The 26,682-nt window shown below is 41.1% G+C and overlaps 1 protein-coding gene and 1 pseudogene across 5 annotated transcripts; both read right to left on the bottom strand.

The window, feature by feature from the left end:
- Positions 1-1,719: 1,719 nt before the first annotated feature.
- Positions 1,720-14,165, bottom strand: LOC139954825 (uncharacterized). 5 transcript variants are annotated; one of them, XM_071954788.1, is made up of 8 exons: positions 13,718-14,165; positions 12,897-12,958; positions 9,946-12,493; positions 8,506-8,609; positions 7,379-7,781; positions 6,458-6,679; positions 5,457-5,541; positions 1,720-3,538 (listed from the first exon to the last, which is right to left on the bottom strand). In XM_071954788.1, exons 5-6 carry the CDS (start codon positions 7,695-7,697, stop codon positions 6,549-6,551), a joined length of 450 nt encoding a protein of 149 aa, XP_071810889.1. In that variant the 5' UTR covers positions 7,698-7,781; positions 8,506-8,609; positions 9,946-12,493; positions 12,897-12,958; positions 13,718-14,165; the 3' UTR covers positions 1,720-3,538; positions 5,457-5,541; positions 6,458-6,548. The 5 variants fall into 5 exon arrangements, with proteins under 5 accessions (XP_071810889.1, XP_071810885.1, XP_071810888.1 ...); XM_071954784.1 differs by having other exon boundaries at positions 9,946-12,958; XM_071954787.1 differs by lacking the exon at positions 13,718-14,165 and having other exon boundaries at positions 12,897-13,429.
- Positions 14,166-25,576: 11,411 nt separating this feature from the next.
- Positions 25,577-25,649, bottom strand: LOC139957829 (U2 spliceosomal RNA; annotated as a pseudogene).
- Between the last annotated feature and the right edge of the window lie 1,033 nt (positions 25,650-26,682).

The following is a 26,682-nucleotide window of genomic DNA, read 5'->3' as shown; positions in this document are numbered from 1 at the left end:
AACCAACTGCACATACAAAGAAAGAGCTCAATTGAAGTTTGCCTGGCCAGGAAATGGTGTTTTCAAGGTAACTTCTGCAAGTATGAAGGTTTTACATCATGTTTCTTTCCCTCTGAAATCGTATCAGGGTGGGGGGGGGGGGGCTATTATGAACAATACAGTAGCTATGATGAGCTAAGAAATAAGTTTACTTCAATGATCAATGGAAAGTGAAGGGATTACCTTTTTTCCTCACTGACTTTCTTAATCTGTAGCCATGGTGGATCAGTCTCTTTCCCAAGCCAGGCTAGAGCGACTTCTTTTCCACAAGGTTGGCACTTTTTTTCTTGTTCTCTAAAATTATCAAGTACATTAAAAATGAAATGCTCCAAAGTTAATACAATACAGTTTTAATTATAATGCATGATGAGATTTCTAACTCTACATTGGTAGCAAGTTTAATGTAGCAACTGGAAAGAACCTCTGAATAGCTTCTTTTGTGTCAGTGATTATTTATCTGTGATATTCATAGCACATTTTTTATCTTGTACATGTGTTACAGCTCATCCCTTTCATTCATTCAAATTATGTAACTGCAGAAGTACAAATATCTAGTAAAAGGCACTCGCACTCTTTCAGGCTTTTTAGTAGAAGAGTATATGGAAGCCCTGAAATCTGTAGGTATCGGGTTACTTTTGACAGGAAAAAATAACTGCATAATTGAATTTTAAAGCAAGTAGCAACATGGGCCTTTTGGTCATTACAACTTCTCTTGCAGTACGGTATGATCTGGGCACCAAGCTCTCAATTTCTTTCAGCACCTTCATAACATGAGGGGGGTTTGATCTCATCACTTCCTCATTCACAGTTTGAAAAAGTGAGTCATGGGAACAATATCAAACATTGTGAGGAGGATATATGAAACAATGCATTGCACAAACGAGTTCCAGTCGAATGCAAATGGTGCATTTCAACCGACGCCGGTTGTCTTCCGAAACGTCCATTCCGTCCGCTGACATCGGAACATATCAAACGAAAACTAAGACCAAGTCTGCACAGATTATGAAAGAACTTAAAGTTTATTTCCATCATAAAAAAGACTCGGTACACAGTATGTACACTCAATGTACAGTAGTGATTACACACATTATATCATGATATGTCATGCACATAGCCCTACAACATACCAATTTGAACTGATGTTACAACTTCAGAATAGCCTACAATGCCAATGTTCATGTAAAAAATTAAACTAGTAGAAGTCGGTCAACATGTCAATACACAATACTTGGACATCATTTACAAAATTGAGGCAATCATAGTGAAAAATATTGAACCATAATACATGGCAATGACATTGTTGTCACATGATGATGCCAAAAAAAAAACATACCCTAGTACTATCTTTTCCTGATCAGGAATTTGTAATTTGTTGGTGGATTTTATTCTTTCATATATTCCAAACCCTGGTATTTTTTGTTGCGGATCATCACATTAAGGGAGGGGGGGGGGCAATGCAAATCGTTTTGGACTTTTGGGACATTGCAAATAAGTGCCCATCACAGGTTTACAGGTTGCAGTGTTAAATATCTATGCTGCTTTAACGGTTGCCATGGCAACACATTTTTTCAACATATAGATGACAAAAACATGTAAACATTATTTTCTTCACTTTCAAACAGTTTGATCTATTAGTTTATGAAGGTTTCATTTTATACCCAAATATGGACCACAAAACTTTAAATCAAGAGGCTTTTTGGACCTTCGGCCCATTCATTCAAGTCTAATTCATTCTATTTCTAAATAGTCCTTTTTTTTCTAAAATAGTCTAAAATAGTGTACAAATTTCTAAATAGTCTAAAAATTTCTAAATAGTCTAATTCATTCAAAGTAGTTGTGGGAGAGGGAGGCAAGTTTCTGAGAAACATGTTTAGCTATGTCTCCTGCCACAAAGTTACCACTGGTCAATGATAATTCTGACCAAGTATCATAATAATCCAACTTTAGTCTATGTAGAAGGAGAGAGACGCATTTCCCTGTTTTTCACATTATGCTTTATTAGGCCGCTTCAATGAGCACCCAAAGGAACCACTGACCAAGTATCATGATATTCAAACCTAATTTGTAGGAGGAGATGCTTTTTGCAAAGTTTAGTAATTTTTACACAATTGGCTATTATGCCCCTTTAAAGACCTTTCACCTACAGTGCCTGAACACTTCGAAAGAACTACTGGTCAATGATAACACTGATCAAGTATCATGCTAATAAAATTCAAGATGTACAGGGAAACACATTTTGCAGTTTTTCACATATTGCTCTATTATGCCCCTTTAATAATGCTTCACCTCAAATTTCTGAACATTCCGAAGGAATCACTGGTTAATTATAAAACCGACCCAAAGTATCACGATATTCTTTTGAAGGAGGAGATGATTATTGGAAAGTTTCAAATAATTGCCATGCCCCTTTAATGACGTTTGAACTGAAATTCCCAAACTAGCTGAACAGTACTAGTCAGTGATAACACTGACCACATATCATGGCAATCCAACTTAATTTGTAGGAGGAGATTTTGAAATTATTTGGCAATTTTGCCACTTTTCTCTTATGACAATCTAGTGCTCTTTGTATGAGGAGATATGCATTTTACAATTTTGCATCGAGCAGCTAGTAATATCCCCATTAATAACACTTGACCTTAAATTCCTGAACACCCAAAAGCACTACTAGTCAATGATACCACTGATCAAGTTATGATATTCCAACGTTATTTGTAGGAGATACATTCTGCAATTTATTTGGCTATTTCTATGCCACATAATTGCCTATCATGCCCTTTTAATTAATGTTGGCCTAAAATTCCTAAACAACACGAAGGTATCACTAGTCAATAATATCATTCACCAAGTATCATGATAATTGAACAAGAGATGTGGGAGGAGACACAGTTTTCCACATAATGCTGCATTATGGCTCTTCAATGACCCTTCACCTCAATTTCATGAACACGCCAAGGGAGTCACTAGTAGATAACACTGACAAGTATCAATCATGATATTCCAATTTCATTTGCAGGAGGAGATGCAATTCACCTTTGATCACCCAGCAGACGATAAACATTAGTCAAACTATGGTCAGCATCCATTGAAGCATGAGAATTTAGGGGCAAGTCAAAATCTTAAGAAGAAAGAATACTGTGATACTTGAGAGAGTGAGTCGGGTGGATCACTGTTGGGTGCAATACATATGAGATCCCCAATTCCCAACTTATGACCCTTGTAAAACCAGGGTTTGGAGAAGGGGAACGGAAGGAGGTGTGAGGGGTGGTTGATGAAGTTCATCTTATGATGCAATGACATCAATGTTCATGTCATCCACAAAATCATCTACAGCTGAATCGTGTGGATCCATCTCAGGTTGGGCCGGCTCTCCCACCTCAGGCACCTTCCTCCTACCCTATCTGCCCTTTCTGCGGCACCTTTCAGAAATCTGATTACACATCTCTGGATGTGTCCGCATTGCTGACTGATGATGTGGCTGGGTTCTTTCTGATTGCACCTTTCAAATGTAAAACAATAGAGAATTGTGAATGAACAGCCAGGCAGGAATAAGAGCAACAACACTACCACTGACAAATGCAGCTATGAGATGTACCCAGATTTCAGGCTCTGCTCCTGATCAAATTAGTAGTGTTGGCCGATTATCAGTTCCACCAATATTCGTGTAATCGGCCTGCTATTCCGATCAGTGAAATTTGTGAGATTTGCCGATATTTTCCGCCCTTGCGTGGTTAACCCTTCACCTTGGCCTGGCTACCTGAGATACTGGAATCAGAGTCCACAGATTTTGGGCCAGGATCCTTGGGCAAAAACCACTTTAGTATTTCTTTGCGTGGTGGCATGATGTAATGCTGATAAGGTGCAGACTTTGAACCCATTGGAATATTGACTTGGGCTGATGTGCTCACATTAGCCCTTTTTGCTAAGTCGTTGCAATGTTTTGTGCGCCTGTCGATATGGATGACGGTCGACTTTGAATGTGGGACACACTAATATATCATGGGTACGGCTTATTGGCCGATTCTCATACTCGACTTTAGGGCCCATGGTCTGCTTTTTTGGGAGAAGCAGACTGAAACAAGTCGATTTGTATAACTTTGAAAACATATAAGCCTATCTGATTAAGACATGTAACCAAGATGAGACTACTGATGTGGATCGGAATTGTGTTTGGGTAGTAACTGGTCCACTGCCCTATTTGCATGTTTTTACTGCCATTGTTGTCAGGGGATTACATTTTTCATCTATGTTCCTTCAGACCTACAGACTTTCCCCACTGTTTGCAATACATGCACCCAGCAACATATGGCAGTCAGTTCAATGTTCAAGTTTCTCCTGGGTATGGCTTGGCCAGGAGTCAGACCTCTGACCTTCCACCTGTAAGCCCAACCCAGCCCAACCTCGCAGTCAGTCTTCTCAACAATGTTCGGGAAAGCCTACCTCTGCATTTTCCACATGGTCAACATATATAATCCCCTTTTAATAATAAGGCGATCGCCGAAAAGTGTCTCGCCTGATTGCACGATCAGTGTTTTTTTCTATGAGTCGTCACAGAAAAATCTACTTAGAATTTATCCACTGATTAAATAAGAGTACTATAGTGTATATGTTGAAAGTTTCATTTGGAGGAATACTATATGGTAATTACAACTTTAATTATTGACCTCTGATGACATTGGACTTGGAATGACTAGTTTCAGCACCTTTAATATGAATATGTTTACTAAATTTCATTTGCATTGCACAATGTTTACATTAAGTGACCTTCAGTGACCTCGACACTACTGTTGAATTTACTGGGACTGAGAGTAGACCATATCCCCCAAGCTTCATGGAAATCCAACAAACTTTAAAAAATTGCATATGTTATGCTACTTAGACTACTTGAGTAGCATTTTAGACACATTAAATAACCTTCGGTGACCTCGACTGTACTGATTAATTCATCGGAACTGAAAGTAGACCATATTCACGAAGTTTCGTGAAAATCCAACAAAGTTTAACAAATTGCATACGTTATGCTAATTAGACTACTTAATTAGCATATTTCAGGCTGAAAATATAATCAGTTCGTCTACCCTCCTTAGTTAACATATATACCGAGCTGCATCACCAACGCATTTATCGATCATGAGATATCTTGTACACAAGCTTTCGGTCGACTTTTCAACTAATATGCAAATTAGTTTGGTCTTTCGGGACGAAAATTGCTCTGCAATGACAACTCACCACCATACATCCCCACACAAAATTTCAGCATGAGGGCATTAACGGTTCATGAGATATTGCGACAAGATATGACCTCACACATACATACAGACAGACAGACACACAACAAAGTGATCACTATCTCTCCTTGAACAAAGTTCAGGCGAGACAAAAAGGAGCTTCAGAACTGCAATGTGCATCAAACTTACTCTGTAGAACGTCCCGTATTGCAGAGAGCATGGACCTTACACATTCTCTAAAATTTGTGCCCCCAATCAGGAACAGATGGTTGATCTGCAGGATAGTAAGTAAAGACAGATTCAGAAGTCAAAGTGGAGTAGTGTCAGACCTCACGCTTGTAAATCCGGTGGTTTTTGACATATGCCGTGGGTGCTGTTGTGACCTGCTATGCTGCGCAGTATGTGGGTGCCCCCTGGAAACCAAGGCTAATCGAAAGCAATTCATGAACAGCTATCGGTGCCTTAGGCTCATAATACTGCAGTATTAGGCACCTCCCATGAGAAATAGATCCATGAAGTTTCTTTCTCTAGGAGTTCTATTCCATATACCTCTGAGTAATTCATAAATAGCTCATTGTATGTGGTCCTCTACCACACCTGTTCTGATATGATAAGTCAGTGTTAGGCCCATTCTCTTAAAGTGGGCAGGGTGTTGTTGCTCCCCTAGGAAACTGAAAACAAAATTATTCATGGATTCGGCAATGAACAGTTGTTTCTATGGTTTCTCATCAGGGTAGGAATCGTACAAAAGTGAGAATATTTCATCGGAAGGAATAAGTGAACCCATTCTCCACAAAACATTTCATAACATTTTCTCCGATACCCTGTCAGTTCCGTATTTCCAATGGTAACACCAATCTTTTTCTGTGTTCCATGAATTTATTAAGGCATGCCTGAAATGATTGTCAGTACAATCTCTAGATTGACATAATAAAAATATATCCAGTTGACTTGAACATGGCGTCGGCGACAATTCAGTGAATTTGACAACTGGGTGGTGAAATTTTATCGTAACTACTCTGTGGATGGGCCCACTTACCCCGGTATCAAGTAATGGCATTCGTTTCCGATTACATTGATGTCTCCAATTATTTCGAAGGCTGATTGAGCTTCGAGATAAGATCCCAAATCCAAAAGATAGAATCTAGCATTTGGTCCTATCCAGTGTTTAACATATCTGGTAAACTTACCAGATATTTCTCCAATTCCCCATCCACAGCAAGGGACTCTTCTAACCTATCCAAGTCTTCCACAGCATGTAATTTGATGTCCTCTGGAGGCTCATGTGTTACTTCTTACACCCTCATCCCGGATGGCTGCCAGCAACATGCCAAATTTCCTCATCTGTCTGTGCATCGCCTTCTGCTCGTTCTTAAGCTCCATCAGCATTGTGAATACCGAGCGAAGACCAACTGTAAAATAGAAAATATATATACGGCTCAGATCCCTTTGCCAACAGCTACATGGGACTCCCAACTTCAACACGTGGTAGCCAGTGTAACTACAGGGGTTTCTAGTCGTACAAAAGCATGTAATTTTTACTTTGTGCATGTAAGAATTGTTTTTCAAAATCGACTCCTAGTGGCAGTGCCCTTGGAGCCAGGCTGCATGGGAGCACCATTAATCAAACAAAATATCCAGAGGAGGAGAGGAACACTCCCCCCGGGATGGCAAATTCACATTCCCGACCCTGGGGGAATGGGATATGCAGGGTAGGGCAACAGCTCGGAAAACACTAGCCTGAGGGAAGGGGGTATCCTCCTTGCCTGTGGAATCTGTTTTTCATTTTCCTGAGCTAGAAGTGTCAAACTGAATTTGTTGCGCCGTATGTGTCCAGTGACTAGATAAAATGTGGTTCATAATATATTGCGTTATGCAATGGCATTTCTATGGAATTTCAGACACAATCAGTTGAAATTGTGGTAGCCCAAGTATGTGATTTGCTGTACACATCAGCCGGCAAACACTTTCAGTTGATTTTCGGGCCAACCCGAGATTGCTCTCCAATAACAGTCAGCATGCACGGTGCTGGCTGCAGCCGGTCAGCAAAGCTACAGAACCCTGTTGATGAGTGACCTAGTGTACTTGCACAAAGGACCTAAGAAACGTACCATCGGTGGGAGGTGCGATCTGCCTGGCTGTACATGACGTCTGTCCGGATGGTGGATATAGGGTTTGTGTTGCTGGGATCTGCCTGGCTGGTGCCAGGATCTGCCTGGCTGGAGTGTGCCTGGCTGGAGCTGGGGTCTGGCTTGAGCTGGAGTGTGCCTGGCTGGAGCTGGAGTGTGCCTGGCTGGAGCTGGGGTCTGGCTGGAGCTGGAGTGTGCCTGGCTGGAGCTGGGGTCTGGCTGGAGCTGGGGTCTGCCTGGCTGATGTAGGTGTCAGTCCTAAGTGTGATGCATGAGGCTGCTGTGGTGCTTGTGACACCATCTGGTTGGTTGCTGGTGGGTTGGCATAAGGGTCATCCCCACGTCACTGTCCTCCGATGATGAGGTGAATATTTTTCGGGCAGCTCTGAAAATATATAAATGATTAGCCATGGATGAAAACCCAATACCAGATGTTTGAGTCCTGAGTGTGTTAGCAATGTGTGATATTGGGGATGTACATTGGGGGATGTATGAGATTAACAAATAAACTGCAGAACAAATGCACATTTCTAATCCTATATTGATATCTCATGTGTTGTACCCACCTAGTGCACATTTATCAACGTAAGAATTGCACCAGAAACCCAGAAGTAGCACATTATGGGAAATGATGAGGGGGCATTTTTTTTTTCCATAGCACTGGGACATGAGAATTTATCAGGAACCCTGCCTCCATTCAAAGTCCTGGCTGACAGCGGCTGCAATCACCGTAAGGCATTTTCAACCTATTGGTATCAATTGCCTGAAGTGCTGGTATTCATACCTCAGTATTTTTTCAACTTTGACAGGAACATGGGATTGGTCATACTGGATTTACCTCTCCCCAGCAGTGACAGGATTAACCCCAGATATGGATGCCTGGGGAGGGGGAGGATGGAATAACACCTAGTTATTAAACACTCCTATCACATAGGGAGCCTGTTCCCCCATGTTAAGACAGGCCATTCCGACCATATACCGCCGGAACCTATGACTGCTGAGCAGTTCTTGCTGCCAGGTACTGAAGCATACAGTCGATCACAGTGATGATAATGCTTCAGAAAACGTTGCCCGAGAAAAAAACACTATGTAGTGTAAAGTTCCATTACCTTTTGCGCTTGGGTCTCCGGTTTTCTTCCTCTTCAATCTCAAGTCTGTATATCAGAGGTTTCCTCAGCTCTGGCCATGTCACGTCTGCCCTTCGCATATGACACTTGAGGAAGAAGTGAGTGTTACATCAGAATGGTTCACTTAAAATACTACATTATCCAATCATCTAGGCTCTGCCATTTGCGCCATTCAAAACATCAACATGCGCCAAGTAATTTTCCGAATAAAAAATGATGTATCCACAAATCACCAGGATTCGCAAGAGATCGTAAAATGCGCCACATAGACCAGAAATGTCTAATGTTTACGGGATTTGCGCTATCACGCAAAACCACGGTCCTTCCAATCGTCATAAACAGATACAATACCATCCCATCACAACTATACACATTGTAGCCTCGATACATGCCTGTTATTTCATTACAATGAATGTATCGGATGTTAATGAACCAAGACTCGCTATATAAAAATAATAGTGAAAATATCTCTGCTACAGAAATAACACAGCAATTTGTGAACCCTGGATCATTGACATTAGACAATTTGGGGGAATAAAAATATTGGTAGCATGCATCTGCTATGTTTGCAGATCAAGTTCGAAGTGTTTTGTATGTGTTTTAAGGGAAATTGTATGAACAATATGTAAAATGCTAATATACCTACACCATTTTCCAACTAATCCCATTGGCTAATTGGACCTTTGTATGCTCATTACACAGAATGGCGACCAGCTACACAAACTCTTTCCACCTCATTTTGAAGCTTAGAACAAAAGCTGTCAATACTCTGAAACCAGTCCAGAATATTTTGTTGGTTCCCTCCATGAGGAAGAAACACCACTTTTGATTGTGCTGGGCACAAATATTCCCCTTATATCACTCATCACCAAGTCTGGAAGTAATATGGTGTATGGGGGTTGGCAATTAAGGGCTACAATGGGTGGTGACACTTACTTAAGATGGTTTTTATGTTGAGAGAAAGATGTTCAAACTAACCCCACTCTCCCTTACTCCCTTATCAGCTAGTTATAAACCTTTTGAGACACTGGATCTGGGCGATGGGCCCATGGAAAAATCTGTGGTAATCGTGTCTACGGAGACAGTGACAGCTCAGACATTCTTTGCATCATTTTTTTAAAGTGTCTCAGTGCCCTCGTCAGAATTTGAGAGTTGGCCTTGCTGCCCGCCCCTCATCACTGGCATTGAAGTCCTCCCAAAAGACAGCTTTTCTTAGGCCAGCCCTAGAAATTACAAAACTTTGGTCCTGGAACCAAGCCAAATAAATAGGTGCATGTATGGTCATCAGTTTCAAATTCAATGTTACATATGTGAAAGACTGAAAGGTGCATGCTGCTATGGACGGGACCTCCTGAACTATTGACTGCCACACATTTTCTAGACCACTTTCAGAAACAAAGTAATGCAAAGCTCTGAACTTACCTGATTTCTTGATCACGCTCACAGAGTGAACTGCCCATGTTTCGGTATTGGGTGGTTCGAGGTAGCGCACTGCCTTCTCAAACCGCAGGGCCGTCTTGAAAGGCAAAATATTTATGGGCACTATTTTTCTGATCCAATAATCCCATGTTCTACAGGGGCAAGATTGTATTTTGGAGGGGCTTGAATTATCCGGAGGCCACCGCCTTCAGATTTTTGGCAATGGCCTTGGTGCCCCACAAAATGTACCTTTTTGAAGGCCATTTGGCCTCTGGTGCCAACCCAAACTAGCACATAGAAGGCAATACAATTTCACTGGCTCGGCCTTTGGTGCCCTGAAAGTTTTATAATTTGCCCTGCCCTGCCCCTCCTGAAACCTTGATTCCAGCCCTGATTTTGAGAGAACCAATTAAAAACAAGTGGGTTCTCGAACCGCTAGTCTCGCCTGTTTCGCGATCAGCGGTTTTATTGTTACAGTAGTTATTTAGTTGCAACCATTTCGATCGGTTCGATGTAGGAATTTTCAGGTGGGCCGATAAAAAGATCAGTAAAAAGCATCTTAAAGGTTGTGGGTTGCCAGCATTTACGTGACTTACATATAAAAGCAAGGATATGGTGAAATTCATGACAGTGAATGCATGACAAAGGTTATAGGACCATAGGCATTCAGTTTTGCAAAGGTCTGACCAAGTTTGAAATGTGCATAAATTACACAAATTACTGCACCTCTAGTGACCCAGGTGGTACCTTGAAAAATTCTCAGGACCAAGCTTGGGTAGACCACATCCACCAGACTCCGCCCCTGCTCTAGGCTAACCCTAGCTTGCAGCCTAGCAACCCTATGCCCTAAACCCTCACCCTATTCCTGAAACCTAACCTTTCCTCCCCTGACCTTGACTGCTAAACCCTACTAACACCTGACCCCACCCCTTATCCATAAACACTGTACACAGGTACGGATTGGTAAACTCATGTTATAAAATCCACAAGGCAGGTCTAGGCTTTTGAACTTGCTATGGTTTTGTACAGGGTCACAGTTCAGCCTAAAAACTAAAATCAGCTGTAGGAAGACACCTTGTAATTTTGTGCTCCAGTATTTTGTGAATAGTATAATTAACACATTTACATGCCTGTTTCATGATTTCCGGATTTTTGGAAGAATTCAAATTGTCAATTTTTAAGCTATTTGAAAGTCAAGTTAAACTACAGCACACGGTTGAAATTTGTACATGTACCAGTTCTGCGAAATTTCAAACAGTGGCCAAATCTAAAAACATTGTGTTGGAGCATACCTGCATGATATGCAGCGGAATTTCAATAGTGTTTTCTCGCATGCCCTGCAGTGGTGCGAATCTTTCGCAAATAGAAAGTGGCAATTTTGGAGAATAACAAAATTGTGGTTTTTTACCAGTATGTTAGAAAACATGTCATTACCTCAAGAATGTATTTGGAAATCATGTTAGCATATTTCACAGCATCTTAGAATAAATAAGCTATCCTATACAATGGAAAAAAAATCACAATTTAACTATTTCAAATTTATATTGATTGTGGATGGCTTGTTACAGAGGTCATGTTCAGTTAACCGCACTGTACAGTGCATATGTACACAATGTAGTGCACATGTACACAAAGTACATGTAGTGCACATGTACACAAGTAGTGCACATGTACACAATGTACACAAAGTAGTACACACTACACAATGTAGTGCAATATATGTTAAAATCATTACAAGAGCCGATTATAGCTAGTTTTGCCCAATTGTCAAACATTTTTGACACATGACGGGCATGAAAACTAATTGCTGAACCTCTAAAACCAACTTTAAAGTAAAAATTGTTCCATTTGGGCAAAAAGCAGAGTGTTTTAGAGCAGGAAGGTAGGGTTTTCTACGAAACGTGAATGAAGTAATTCCACTACGGGATAGTGTAATACTACTACATGTAACTGGAGTGCTGTAACCCCTGGGAAAAACTCTACATCATTTAAGCTACGTATGCAGGAGAAACTTTCGGAAATGTGGTACAAACTTCAGCCGTTCAGCGCTCGATTGATTCGAAAAATGGTGATCGGCACTGAAGTGGCTTAGAGTGTAACATTTTTTTATAGTAATAAACTAGACATCACCTAAAAGAACTACCAGTAAATCTTCCCCTTTGATATAAGGGGGTTGTTGTTTTTACCCCATCTGACTATAATATTTCGATTGTTGCTTTTTCTTTGGCAAATGCATATATGCAGGTTTGGATTTTCATGTTTAACTGAACTGACAGAATAAAAATTGCCAAGAACTTGTCCAAAAGAACAGATAATTTCACTGCATCGTTCCATCAGCGTTGGATACTCCAAAAAGAAGGTTCAGTCGTCATTCGTCACGAGAGAAACGTTGGTCTTCAATACACAATGTTGTGTGAGAGGAATGTTTACGTGCACGGTGCTGGTGATCGACTCCTGATACCCATTGTTTGGATACATCTCAAAATCCACTAGCCTTAATCTGATGCTCTGATTCTACTGAATGCTTTATTGCCACGTCATATCATTGTTCCTTGGGGAAAATATTTACACATTGTAATTACGGTGCTTAAAATCTGTTCATTTTTGTCAATAGGGACCCAAGTATTTTAATATAGGTATCGAAATGAGGTTTTTAATTTTTATATTTTTTTTGGGCAATTCAGCTAATTATGTAAATATGCAAATGAGGTTATGATACATACACTGTACTTTCTTTTGCGCATTTCAAATTATTTTGATGAAATCTGCTGGACCATTTCATAGTTTCATGAGTTCAAGACATGTTATTTTCTAAGTAAAATATAATTTGATGTTTGAATGTGAGGAATATGACTGATTTTTCCCTCCCCCTAGTCAAGCGTAACAATGAGTCATATCTAGGCCTATTGCGCGACTACAGTATATGTATACAAAATACATACAGTGTGGCTTACCATATCAGGACTTCATCGTCAGAATCTTCTTCAGATTGAGCGATGTCGTCATCCTCCAACAGCTGGATGGTCAAATTGGCCATAAAAAGAAGGTCTAACGCCTCTTAGAAGTATTTAGCCATGACAATATGTGCTAAATGGTTACCGTTTGAATTACATTAGTGATAGCGTTGATCACACACTACACGAAGCATTTCAACTGTGGTTGACCGAAATTCTATATCATGAAAATGCTCGAGTTGAATTGCTAAGGATTACTCACAAAGTGAAGGCGCTATTGCTAAATTATTCCTATGTAGCATAGCATTTCAGTGTCGCGCTTCTGGAGAGCTAAAAATCTACTCTGGAGAAATATTATCTGTTGACCGTGTTTTGGCCCTAACTTACACCGAAAAACGTAATTTTTGACATATTATCTCGAAATATAGAGCCATGTCTCTACATATGCCTGTGAAGGCTCCTGATTTGATTCGAGTAATGATTTTCTAAACATGGTTTTTCAGTGACTCAAATATGGACCAGCTGTGCAATGAGCTCTGGTACAACTTCTCTTAGCAAACATGAAAAAGTCTGCAAAGGATACGTTGTCGAAACCATACACAATCTTGAAAACCTGGATCAAGTCCCCACGTATACCTCCTAAGCTCCAGTGTGGTGAGATTCAACAGTTGTTACAGCTTATAATAAGGAACACTCATACTCATATTAGCTACTATTACTAATACTGTACTAGGCTAGGCCCCTACAATATCGAGTTGCACATGAATTGTGCCGCGTTAAGTCATAATATGAACAAACAGGCTATAAACAAACATACTCACATTTAACTGATTCACGGGACTTCGAAAGACGGCAAAAACTTTTCGACTCGGGTTACGTATGTTACAAAACATGTGCACCTTCCAAGATCTCGAGAAATGGTGAACAGACGGATATACGTCGTACGCGCGAGGCTGGTCTCAATTGTGAAGGGTTACCCTAAGCTCGAAATCAGGGCTCAGTGCAACACTTGCACACAAAATCAAAATGTATCTGCAAGCCTCTCCGAAAAAAATCGGATCATATGTGTTCGGTCATTCGATGATTCCACACATTTTGGCATTTGCATAGCCCCCCCCCCCCACCTTCCCACAGCTGTTATCGTGCACTCCACAGAGTACAGTTAGATTGAATTTTGCCAGAGGCGAAACGACGGCGGATCGCCGTCAGCCGTCTTTCCCCGGAATTTCAGTGTGCAAACAGTACCGGCGTTTCGAGGCCGGCGCGGGGACGGCACGAACATGCCGCCGGAACGACGGCGGCATGCGCACTGGGATGGCACCACTAAATGTAGAATCAAACTGAAAACTGATATATCCATATTTCAAAACAACTGTACTGTAGCAAGACCGTAGCCAATTACAATATTCTATCAAAAATGATGACAATCCAACTAAATTACATATGGAGACTCCAGAGTGGAGCAGGTTGTCACAAAATTTCTTAACCTCGTTCTCTAGCAAAGGGGGAAACCACGTGTTGAAAGTGAGGGGGGAACAGCCAATAGTAACGTGATCTGTGGGCGAGCAAAGCGAGCACGTCACTAGGAACTGGGGATCTTCTTTCAGTATCACGTATTTGAGCGTATATGGAAGTGTTGCCGTCGGGGTTGCCGTTGTGATGTCATGAATGACATTAGGATCATGTGTACATAAAATACTAATTAATGTTTTATTTAGATTAAGCTAGTAGTAAAGACCACCTGTTTTTAATTTTATTTATTTTAACGTGCACCTGTGAACAATGGATGAGTTTCACGATAATAAACGGGCTATTTTGGACCTCGACCCTAGAAAATAATGTCTTCCAGAAGTTGGGCAGGTCCTCGTAAAAGTTGCAATGGGGTCACAACCCCTCTCCCCCCCTCCCAGTCGTTGCGTCCTTGACAGAGGGTGAACTTTTTGCTGAATACTCAATAAGCGTCCGCAGAAATGTTTGTAAGTGGTGGGAGGGGTGGGGGGCAACATTTATAGGCCTATAACACATATTTGACACTAGTATCTGAGCGCAACGATAATTGTTTAACCAACAAAATACTCCGATCGTCGGAAAAGGCACTTCCCATATTTACTGTTCTTTTTTATGCAGTATAAGCAAATGCAGTATAAGCATGGTACTACCATCAATCGTTTGGCGCGTAGCATGCAAAGAACACAACGTTGTGATGCGATTCCTTGCCGAGTGAATAGAGCATGGGGAGAACAAATGTATTGCTCAATGTTTTTTGGGGGCAAATCTCAGCATCTAGGCCTGCAAAGTTAAGGCATAAGTTAAGGCGGGTGTCTGAGGTGAGGGGGTGTCCCTCTTCCCCTTATTTTTTTTTACTGAAACCAGACACAAAATGGTGCCATCAGTTGCGATTTTCGAGCATAAATAGCCTTTCCAATATATTCGCGATAATTTTATACTCAATACAAGTTGTGTATTGAGAAAAAAAAATCGAAAATCAGTAGAGAAATAACCAATTGTGTACAGAAAGTGACGTGCTACACTTTTCAAATTTTACAAAAGATCGAGCAAAACACGGCTATAAATTTACGCTAAAATGGCATATCGTGCTAAATGCAACTAATGTCATGTATACAAGGCTCTATTTCTATAAGACCACATCTTGTGTTAAGCGGGGAGAAAAGAAAGTATTTTCTAGAATTTCCCAAAATACGGAAAAAAGAATATCCTACCATAGTTAAGTGTATAGCAAATAGCCTAACCACCTCGGAGGTAACGGATCTCACGTAACTACAAAATACAGCTCATTGTATTTTGTGGAGTAGACATTTCTACAAGAACATGGAAGCAATATTTAGGATTTAATTAATCATGCCAAGTGGCCTAAAACATGTGATTAAAAGGGTTACTTTCATAAAGATGGCCATAGCTAGGGCTTTAATATCGTGCTATGCGTGTATGGTATGCACTGTGCCTTGTGTTTCATGGGGAATCACTTGTTTTGTTCATGCGGAGGAGTCAGTTGACTTGAGGTGTGTTTTACTTAGGTAAATGTTATGGGGATAGTTTACCTACTTTCTTCAACGTCTAAGGCAATATTTCGCATTACTTTACCGATCCTTTACTGACTGACCTAATTAATTCTAGAATGGAGCCAAAACATTTTACTGAATTCACTCCATGAAACGTCCCTTGGAAACGAGCCAAAAATGTGATGAAACAGGTGTTACAGATAGGGGATGAGATGAGCTCATAGTTGTTTGGCAAGGTACCTGGGAAAATTCGCAGCACATGTAGTGTACTAGTGGGTAGGTTTAAACACCGCAGTTCTAAAATGTACATATAGTGCACGCTATTCATTGTTAGGCAGTCTACAAACAGGGCTTTGCATTTTATTTCCATTTTATAACATAATATAGCTTCTATAACTTGTCATTTTAAAATTTCCATAAGTTTCGTGACAATTTAAATTCAAAAGGTTGTCAGTATTTTGCATCCTCAAGTGCGAATTTTGTTATCGCCAGACACGCAAAAATACCTACATTTTTCGGGGGCCTTCGCCCCTGACACCCACAAGAGGTTCCACCCCTTGACCCCACCATATAATTTGTGCCGTTTCCTTTTTATTCGCAGGGTGCTCCCCAATGTCTTCATCTGAAATGAACGGACCAAACTGTACTTCAAGGTCATCAGGAGTCAAACAAATTTCCTCTACACTGCTTGTCTTTTTAGAACTTTGTGTAGGGGTACTTGCCAAGGGCAAAAAAACATGCTGCTTCACCTGAAATTGATGGAAACTCGTTAGTAGGTGGAAATGCACAACCATTTGAAGTTGAAGACAGATAACTCACTGTCAGATTCATCTGATTCTACATGACAATCAACTCGGGTCTTTCTACTTACAAGATAGAACCTTAGTAGCGAAAACTTGGTGCATTTGTAGACATCACCTACTGTTGAGATATTGTCCATCTCAACAAGTTGATAATTCATGACTTCAAATGAAAATTCTTCCTCTTTCCCTTTTGATGAAGCCCCAATTTGAAAAAAAAACAGGGTTTTGGCTTCTCTCATGATGTCCATACTCTTAGCATCCTTGTTGACACTCATTTTCCTGACTCCGCCCCACACCTTGTCCTAACTTGATTGTATTCTTTCTTTGAAAGGTTGTAATCTATCCATCCTATTTCGATCTTTCTGGTCGGCTTAACTGGATTTTGGTACTTCTTTGATGAAAATTTGTGAGAGTTTTTCAAATAAAGCTCTTTTTCTGGCATTGACTTGCTTTATTCTCTCCTGTTGCTTTGCATATGAAATAACAGCTAGTTTGTCACCATATGTTGGAAAGACATGGGATAGATCTGCATCGCCCATTGCAAGGATAGGCTCATCTATGCCAAATAATAACTTTGAAAATGCCAACCTTTCAAGAACTTCCGTTTATATGAAAGGAACTTTACGCCCGCTTTGTACAAGTTTTCATGTTGACAAGACATTCATATATGTCTGGGCAGTGCTGCCCATCAATTACACTATTAGTAGTGCAAGTTGATTCCTAATTCTAATAACAGGGAATTTATGCAATCATTATGATACATACGGTTCCCAGACAACTCCTCCATGGACGATTCCCACCCTGACATCTTCCCCTGGAACGACTTTTCCCTTGAAATTTACCTCCTGGACAGTGCCCACTCCAGACATCAGTCCTGAAGTCTAACATGTCACTGCCTAGGGGAGGATTTCTTCATAAGCTATAACTTGCAGCCTATGGACTTTAAAGGGGCATCTTAAATTTACCATTCATCTACTGATAGTGGCAAAAATACCCACCCAGGTTGAGTCTGATATATGAAGTACACATGGCATGTAATAACATATAACAGTACCTGTGGTTCCCGGACAATATTTACTATAAGAGAATATATATTTTTGCACAGAATACATATTTGTTATTACGAAAATACTTTCTGTACGCCTGGAGAATATATAAATATATACTTTAAGGGAATAAATATAATTTTCAGGGAATATATATGTGTAAACAAATATGTCTAAAATGTATTTTTGAAGTTAACCATGTATGTATATCGCAAGTACAGCATATATATATTTGTACGTATATATTCCGCTTTCTTGACCGGGGCGTAATTGTCCGGGGGGAAGTCGTCCGGGATGGGAATTGTCCGGGGGGGAACTGTCCGGGGTGGGAATTGTCTGGATGGGAATTGTCCAGGGGGTAATTGTCCAGGGGGAAGTTGTCTGGGGGGTAATTGTCCGGGGGGTAATTGTCCAGGGGGGAGTTGTCCGGTCACCGTACCTGTACCGTACATGTCATCATATTGATCACATAGATTAGTCAATAGCCAATGTCAGTTGCAAAAATAATTGTCAAAAAGTATAACGATAGTCAGCATCATGCGTAATGCATGAGACTTAATGAGCGCACATACTGGTATTGGTAGCTTGGCATTAGGTTAGGTTGATAATCAGAACTGAAAACATAAAGTTTCATTATAGGTTGCAAAACTTCTGGAAATAAATTTGGTTTCAAAAGGTGTTTGTGGAATTAACATGGGTAGTTCACTATCAATCTGCCATATCATCAACTGCAATGCTTTCATCTTCCAATCACTGGTCATTTACACCTGTCAACATGATAAGAGTTTCAGTAGCAGTGCTTGACTATAGATTTTAATGTTTTTACACTTTTCAAATATGCAAAGACCTTTCATGAAAATATTATACATAAAAAACAACCTAGTTGTAGTTTCCTAGATATAGCACATCCTACCTAGCACTCATGACAGAAAGTATTATCACACATTTCTCTTTCCTGCCCATTTACTTGCAATTAATTGTAAGATTTTACCAATATACCAATACACTTGGCAAACCACCTTGTCTTTTTTTAGAACTGTGATTACAACTCCCTATTCCTTGACCATATCATAGTAGCTCTGTGGTGTTTGTAAATTCTGCGTTTCAGTAGCTGCAACTTATACTTTCAAAGTTGCAGTTTAGTCAGTCTATGGAAACATGCAATTCACTTAAACAGGTATTATAAAGCAATTTATACCACTAGCCTCAACAGGTGAGAAAATGGTATTCCACATAGTAAAGTTAGCTTCTGTTCCTTAATCTCTTGGATTTTCTTCTCTTCAAACCCACGACTAGTCAAAAATTCATATGGACTTTCACCACCACCTAAAAGAAATGGTATTTAACAACAGAAAGAAATAGTTTAGAGAATCCTTCCCATAACAACTGTATTTCACTCATCTTGTGAGGCTTAGCTTGTGTGGGAAGGCTCATGAATCCAAGAGCCTCTTCCTCCCCTCCCCATCTGTGTGAGATAAGGCTTCCCCGACCTAATAATGCAGCCATTTTGCACTAAAAATCTGCCCAGTTCTCGTCCATGTATTGCTACAAGTAAACTGTTTGGGAATATCCTCGTAGCGACTGACGTCACTATACAGATACATACAGGTATGTTTTGGCTACATGTGTACAGTAAGAATGTACTTGTAAAATGTGAACACACAGGTGTGCTAGCACTTATGTACATGTCAAGCCCACATGATTTCCATACCAAAACATGCCCTGCCACTCTCCTGTCTCCATATTTTTTACTGCATGCAGTGCAAGGATGTTAGTGTGGAGATTTGTGAAGCTTATTGGACCCAAAGTCCTGTTCAATGAATAGAAACGCTAACCCTTAGGCCATAAACATACTGAACATGAAACATGCACCTCCTAGCCTTAGGCGTCGCCTTCGAAAAGCTGGCGGGCTGTAGGCTACAGCACCCCCGTACTATGCCTAGCAGAGCATACGTTTACAACATTACGCGTAACACAATCCTGTGTCAGGACTCAGGGCTGAAAAGTGTAAATAAGCTGGGCTTACGGTCGATTTGGCCCCTGAAATCTACAAAATCGTCCTCCCAAAGTAACATGGGACCTTCTTCCTTGTTGTTGACGGGGTAACTTTGAACTGAAAACTTAAAATAGCCCTCCTCGCACCCCCAAAGAAAGAAATTTTCAGCCCATGCCAGGACGTACTGTCATTTGTAAACCTAGCCTACCCCAAACTGGAAAGTATGTAGGCCCCCCTAGGGTAGGCTACGCCGAATATCTTGAGCAAGTGATGGGGCAGTATTAGCCTATGACTGAGTGACTGTAAGTCATCTTGCATGCATACTGTAAGTTGGCAGTACGCCAAACTGGCGTGGCATTTGAACTAAAAAAACGATAACTAAAGTTAAAAGCTATAGTAATAGGCCTATGGCTAGACTTATTGCAATAGACCCAGCCTAGGTGAGTACAACCCTTATGGCTGGGTTAGGCCACACAAGAATATTCAAATTTCAAATCATATCTGAGTTTTCATTTAATAAGGATACCTTCAACATTGTCTTTGGGTTCCATGCTGGTAAGAGGCGAGTCGATCGTCTGTAGATGTCGGCTTACGCTTTAGTCCTAGCTTCAGTACATCCGCTGTCCGGCACACACAATACAAGTTATTTCCACGTGGACAGTAGCACTGTATACATACTGCAGAAATGCTACAGGGTCAAGAAAAAAGGCACAAAACGAAAATAAAAAAGTCGGAACAACGAAAAAAAGGCAGAAAAACGGAAATAAAAAAGTATGAAAAACGAACAAATAAAAAAAGGCAGAGAAACGAAAACAAAGTCGGAAAAAAGCATTTTCAACTCAGAAAAACTCAATTCAAAGTAAAAAAAAAGTCGGAAAAACGAAATAAAAATAGTATACTCATAGCCTTATTGACCTGCTGTAGGTAGCCCTTAAAGTGCAGATATTAATTAGCAGTTATTATGGCGGTCAATTCAGGTCAACAAAGATCAAAGTCTGAAAACTTTGTAAATGCAATATCATAATAACAAAGAATTACTTAAACTTTAAACTTAGTGTGTAGACCTTGCGTAGCAGATAATTTCTGTGGGCTTTCATGGGTTTGAAAGGTCAATTAGTGATTCCTTGCCAATGTCAGAAGCAATGATGAAGTTGAAGTAACTTTCCGTTATTGAAATATCTTGTTTGAAAAGTTGACCTATGACTCCATGGAAACCATGGAAGCTATTTACTACCAACATGCTAAGTTTGGCATTCATGTAACTTTCCCCTCTTGAGATACAGCATTTACAAGGTTCTCAGACTTTCACCTCTGTTGACTTTAAATGACCGTAAACATGAACATCAATATTGCTCATCAACTCGCTATTAGGTTTACGTGAATAAATACCAAGTTTACAGTTCAACCAGGTCTGTTCTTCAGATAACGTGTTTACAAGGAATTTTCACACTTTCTACCTGAGTTGACCTGAGATGAACTTTGACCTCATGAAAACTTGCAAATCTACTGACCAAGTTCTACCAACAAACTATGTTTGAAGTTGAAGCAACTTTCTCTTATTGAGATATATCGTTGTTCAAATTTTTCAGACTTTCACCTCTCCTTTGCTGACCTTTAACCTCCATGAACATCAGTAGCAATCATCGACTCACTATTAAGGGCTAGCTAAATAGCAAGTTTGAACATTCTCTTCTTGAGATATTGTGTTTAAAAGCCACAGTGTCACACACATGCTATCACCAACACACATATTCGTTTTACCTTCATTTGGCATGGAAATACTTACTCTGATGGAAAATAAAATGCATTTACATTTGTTTTCATTCCCAATAAGCAAACAATGACTTGGATAAATGTAATCAACTTCAATTTCATGTAGTAGATATGGATTACCTTTTTCAAAACATCTTGAGCAAGTGTGTCTTGAATGTCATCTACAGTCAATTGACACGTTAAAGGACTGTCAGACAACCGTTGGTAGAGAGCTTCTGAGAAGCACATAGGTCCAGGTCCTCCAAATAGAGCCACGACACTACTCTTTTTCCAAATGTGTGGGGGGACATTTGATATTGTTTCCCCCATCCATCTAAATGTGGGGGGACGTGTCCCCCCGTCCCCCCCCCCCTGGATTGACACCCATGCCTTCAACCTGTGCCTTTTACGTGCAAAGAAAACGGACACGGACCAAAGGTCAACAAAACCAAAAACAATCCCAGTCTGTTAAACAACCACCGTAAACCCAACTGAAATCCCACAAACAGAAATCTCTCACTCACCCACAAATGTATACAATGTAGCGTTCAACGTGACGTGAAAAGGACACGGACCCAAAACAATAAAGCTCTTCAAACCAGCCCCAAAAAGCAAACTCCAAACCACAAACACAACCCTACAACCCATATTATGTAACGACCACACAAACCAAACAAACGACCACACAAAAGCCTTTAACCTGAAGGCGAATGTCAGACTTCACCGCCTCCAGGACTGCCTGCCAAGTGGCAAATTTACCCCTAAAAACAACATGACACCTATTCCTCGAAAGAATTTGTTTTTTACAAGAGACTGGCGTAGCTAAGACTTTTTGAGTGGGGGGCATGGGTGGGCTGTCCTTTCTTGTGGGGGCCGGAGGTTACTATCTAAGCGGAGCGCCACCTTGGTTGGCGCGGAGCGTGCAGAGAAAATAAGAGATTTCAGCACCCCCCCCAGATCGCAGGAGATGGCACCAGCTGTGAGGCAAAGTAGCAACCAACAAGATGTGCAACTTTGGTGACAGAAATGCAAAAAAAGGTTTTTTCTCTTTCATGCTGACTGGCCTAGCCAACTCAGCCAGACTTTTAACTTGAGGGAAGTTGGCATCATTTGTCATTTCAAGGTGTCAAGGCCTTTCTCCCAACTCAAACCCATGTGGGCTACCAGTAGGTTTCCAGGGTATGCCCACATGTGGACTTAAATAGCATTAGAGGAAGGGGATGGAAGACTAACACGCATCGATGTTTCGGTAATGGTCCACATTGGTGGCTCGGTGCTAATTAGGCCATTTATTGGGTTTCTGGAGGCAGCTGTCATCAGAATCTGGGTTTTTGTGCCAATCGATGACCGATAACATGTATTGGTATGTAAATTTCTTCTTCATATATCTAGCAACACTCAAAAAACAAATGGATTTCGTTCCATCGGAGTGATCACTCGGCGCACTTCAAATTAAGAGTGAAATTGAACTCTCACTCCTCACTCCTAATATGAGTGAATATAACTCTATTAGGAGTGGAAATTCACTCTTATATCGGAATGTGCTCAGTGATCACTCCCATGGAGTGAAATTCACCTATGTTTTTATAGGAAAAAGAAAGTTGGGGGGGGGGGGGGATATGCTACAGATAACGCCTGGCTGCAGGTGATTATGATCCCGACACCTCATCCCTAGCCGGACTGTTGTTAATGTCCAGACTACGGGGGCCAGTGCTGCCTGGAGCTTGTGTAGTTGTGCCCATCCGAACTCTGATTATTCGGACTACCTCCTACCTAGCAAGCGGATTAAATTATTCCTGCCTAGAGAAGGAACCATGGAGTTTGAATCTGACAAACAAGAAGGGTAATTATTTTCCAATATGGATATTGTAGTATTGTTAATTAGACTGATGAAACATTGAACTTGAGCTCATAGCCATTGTATGTTAATCTAACAATTTTCAACTGTTTGATTAGCAGTGCCAAAACTATTTCCCACTTGTGGGGCGCTGTTTTTTCCATACCCATTGGCCATGCGGAGCATCACGCACATATTGACGACAATTCATACCAGGTGATGCGGCTGACGTTCTACAGTACGTTCATGTTGAATAGCTGCGAAAACTTCTCATATTCTGACTGTTAATTTGTGAATAACATTTATCGTACGCGTGATCAGTACAGTGCATATCATCATAGACGTACGTACGTACGTACTACGTACGTTCGTATATCAGACGCACTCGATACCCACGATACGATCCTGGAGAAACAATTTCCTCTCATCACTTTTTAAGGCGATACAGTAGCACTGGCGGATCCAAGGGGGGCCATGCCCCCCCCCCCAAAGGTGAGCCAAAAAGTGTTTCCGAACATCCGCTAAATCATATGATTGGAAATTACAAAAATGGAGAGGAATAGCAGTGGTAGACTAGTCTAAACCTTTTCGTTTTCTGGTTTAAAATTACATGCAGAGCTCCCAACTGACCCGCAATTCGCGGGAATTAGACCCGCATTGTAACACCCAAACCCGCTGACCCGCACAAGCGTCCGAAAAACCGCATTGTAATTGTCAAGTATACCTTCCAAAAATTGCATCAAATTTGGACTTAGCAACCATAAAACCTCCTTGTTCCATGTGTCTCAGCATCATCAATTGTGGAATCCACTAAACCCAGAAGAAAGTTACGACGAATGGTGAGCCTTGCACTTATATTTTTCCCAGATGACTTAGACACGATGCATGAGATGATTACATCCGATAGGTTCCATGGTTTTACACAATTATATAGGTCGACTTTGATAATATTGTGTAACCTGGAAACGTGGTGCAATATATATACCATTATCACTGAAGAAAAACTGGAAATGCTTTAACATGAATCTGCTAGAGCAGAGCAGTCGTCGAGCGGTACCAGTCATGCTTGGCAATACAATGGTTGCGGCTTTTCGGGTTCGATTCCCGCATTCACCGTCGGGCGTTTTGCTCCATAGGTGGCTGTACTTACAGTGACGACTGGCAGGGTCTTGGCGTCCAGGCTCTGCTGTGGTGCAGTAGGCCTGGTAATTATGTGGGGTTGTTGCGAATTCAAGTTAGTTGCAATAAGTCTTGTCGGTCGGCTGTACGCAGTTACCGTGGTTGAAGTTCGAAAAAACAAGACCAAAAACTTCTGCTCCTCCAGGATCTGAGAAAGTGGTTAGATCCTGGGATTGACTGGTCGTCCGTCGAATGGGGACATAAAATGGCGGTCCCGGGAGCAGGTTGGGATTGGTTACAGTGCACCCCTGCCTCGATATCCACAATCAGCACGACCAGGGTTCTTTGATGAGCCTTCAGTGGCTTCCTGAAGCCGTAGCATTAAAATCAAATCAGATTTCATACAATCACAGAATTCTACATTTTGGCCTGAGTTGATGAAAAACATTTGATTTCAATCTTGCTAGGGTCTCCTGGCGCAGAAAACGAGTCAGAATGGACCACTGTGGTGAATCGCAGGAAAAGGAAAATGACACACACCAAACACAGATCGCCCAAGAAAGTGGCCACAGGGAAAACATCCGAGACTGTACCCCTGAAAGTCTCTCCGGCAAAGGAAGCGACTCTGAGAAAAACTCGGGAGGCTGAACCAGAAACAACTAATGAGAAAGTGCCCGAGACACTTCTCACGAGAGGAAAGTTCCTCTCACGAAAGTATTTCCGAAGAATTCGTCTCCTATGGCATCTAATGTGAAGGTACCTCGAAAAGAAGTGTTTCCTAGCTCTCCCAGCAAAGTGTGTCCGATACCTGCGTCTACCAAATCTCCCCGGGAGGTTTCCTCACAGAAAGTTTCTCCTAAAAAAGACCACAGGAGGAAATACCACGGCTCGATGAAATACAAGACGAAATTCTCCAGTTCATGGACACAGGCATATCCCTATGTACAGTTTGTCACTGCACGGTCAGCTGTTCCCACCAAGGAGAGAGATACTTTTTAAGAAAAAGTCACCCAGGAAAGAACCTGGGCACGAAAACCAAACTAGCAAACGACTGATCCGCTCTCAGCCCCAGTCCTCTTGCATCGGGACTGTGACTGTGTGATCATCGTCAGGTGTGTATCACCATTCCCGAAGGGAACAGATACTACACATGATCTTAGCCAAAAGGCCGAGAAGCGATACTACACATGATCTTAGCCAAGGAGAGAGAGATATCCAGCGGCACTGCGAGAGTACAAAACACACGAACAAATGCAAGGCATTCAAATCACAGCCAACCGTTCGTCCTCTACAAGATCCTATCACAGACAAGGTACACTCATCCAAGTTTTCAATGAGAAGAAAATAATAATATACCGCATTTATTTATCGCCCTATTCAGTCAGTGACTGCTCTAATTTAAGGCGTTTCACAGCATATTACCCCTGATCATTAATGACTTGTCAAACCCGTACTATGTAGAACGCAACTTGTGCTGTTCAATCTGGACACACGCTTCCCGTGTGTCACCACATCGTGTCCTCTGGGGGACATCCCGACAGGGCTGCTACATACGGCGCACGCTACTATTTACACGTGACCTCACAAGGTTCCCGATAACGCCCGGGTTGGACGAGACACCGGAAAAGCCAGCCCGCCGGGATTTCAACTGGTAACCTTCTGATCATCAGTCCTAAGCTCTACCGACTGAGCTAATCCGACCTCCAACAGAAATTAAGATATTGATAATATATATATATATATATCTTAACAAATTCACACTTATTGATAATATATATATATATATATATATCTTAAGTGTGAATTTGTTTTCGCAAGAAAAGGTATAATATAGTTATTAATTTTGACTTCTTCTGTTCATACTGAATCGGGTCACTACTGCAGAGGTTCGCATGGCTTTGACCCTAGTGAAACACAACGCCAGTTTCGCCATGGCTGACACCATATCACCACTCATGAAGAACATTTTCCCGGATTCCAATATTGCCAAGTCATATGCTTGTGCAAGAACCAAGACAAATAGCATCGTTAATTTAGCATTGAAACCATACTTCAGGTGAGTTTCATTCGGATGATCAAATCGACCAACGACTCCTCATCCATTGTAGTTGAGAGTTCTTTATACCTCAACGCGCATTGCTTGAGAACAGGAACAGTCGGATGAAGTTGGTATTTGGTGTGATAGCTCCCTCAGGAGGAGTACAGGAACCCTA

Source organism: Apostichopus japonicus, chromosome 17 (genome assembly GCF_037975245.1).
Source record: "Apostichopus japonicus isolate 1M-3 chromosome 17, ASM3797524v1, whole genome shotgun sequence".
NCBI lineage: Eukaryota > Metazoa > Echinodermata > Holothuroidea > Aspidochirotida > Stichopodidae > Apostichopus > Apostichopus japonicus.
The sequence above is the reverse complement of the archived record's forward strand: the minus strand, read 5'-3'. Positions and strand labels throughout refer to the sequence as shown.

Excerpts from the sequence above, each read along its gene's own strand:
- LOC139954825 (XM_071954784.1), bottom strand. The coding sequence starts at position 7,697 with ATGGTGTCACAAGCACCACAGCAGCCTCATGCATCACACTTAGGACTG. Across the intron at positions 6,680-7,378 it reads GATCGCACCTCCCACCGATG|TTGGTCTTCGCTCGGTATTC; the intron begins GTACGTTTCTTA and ends TCTATTTTACAG.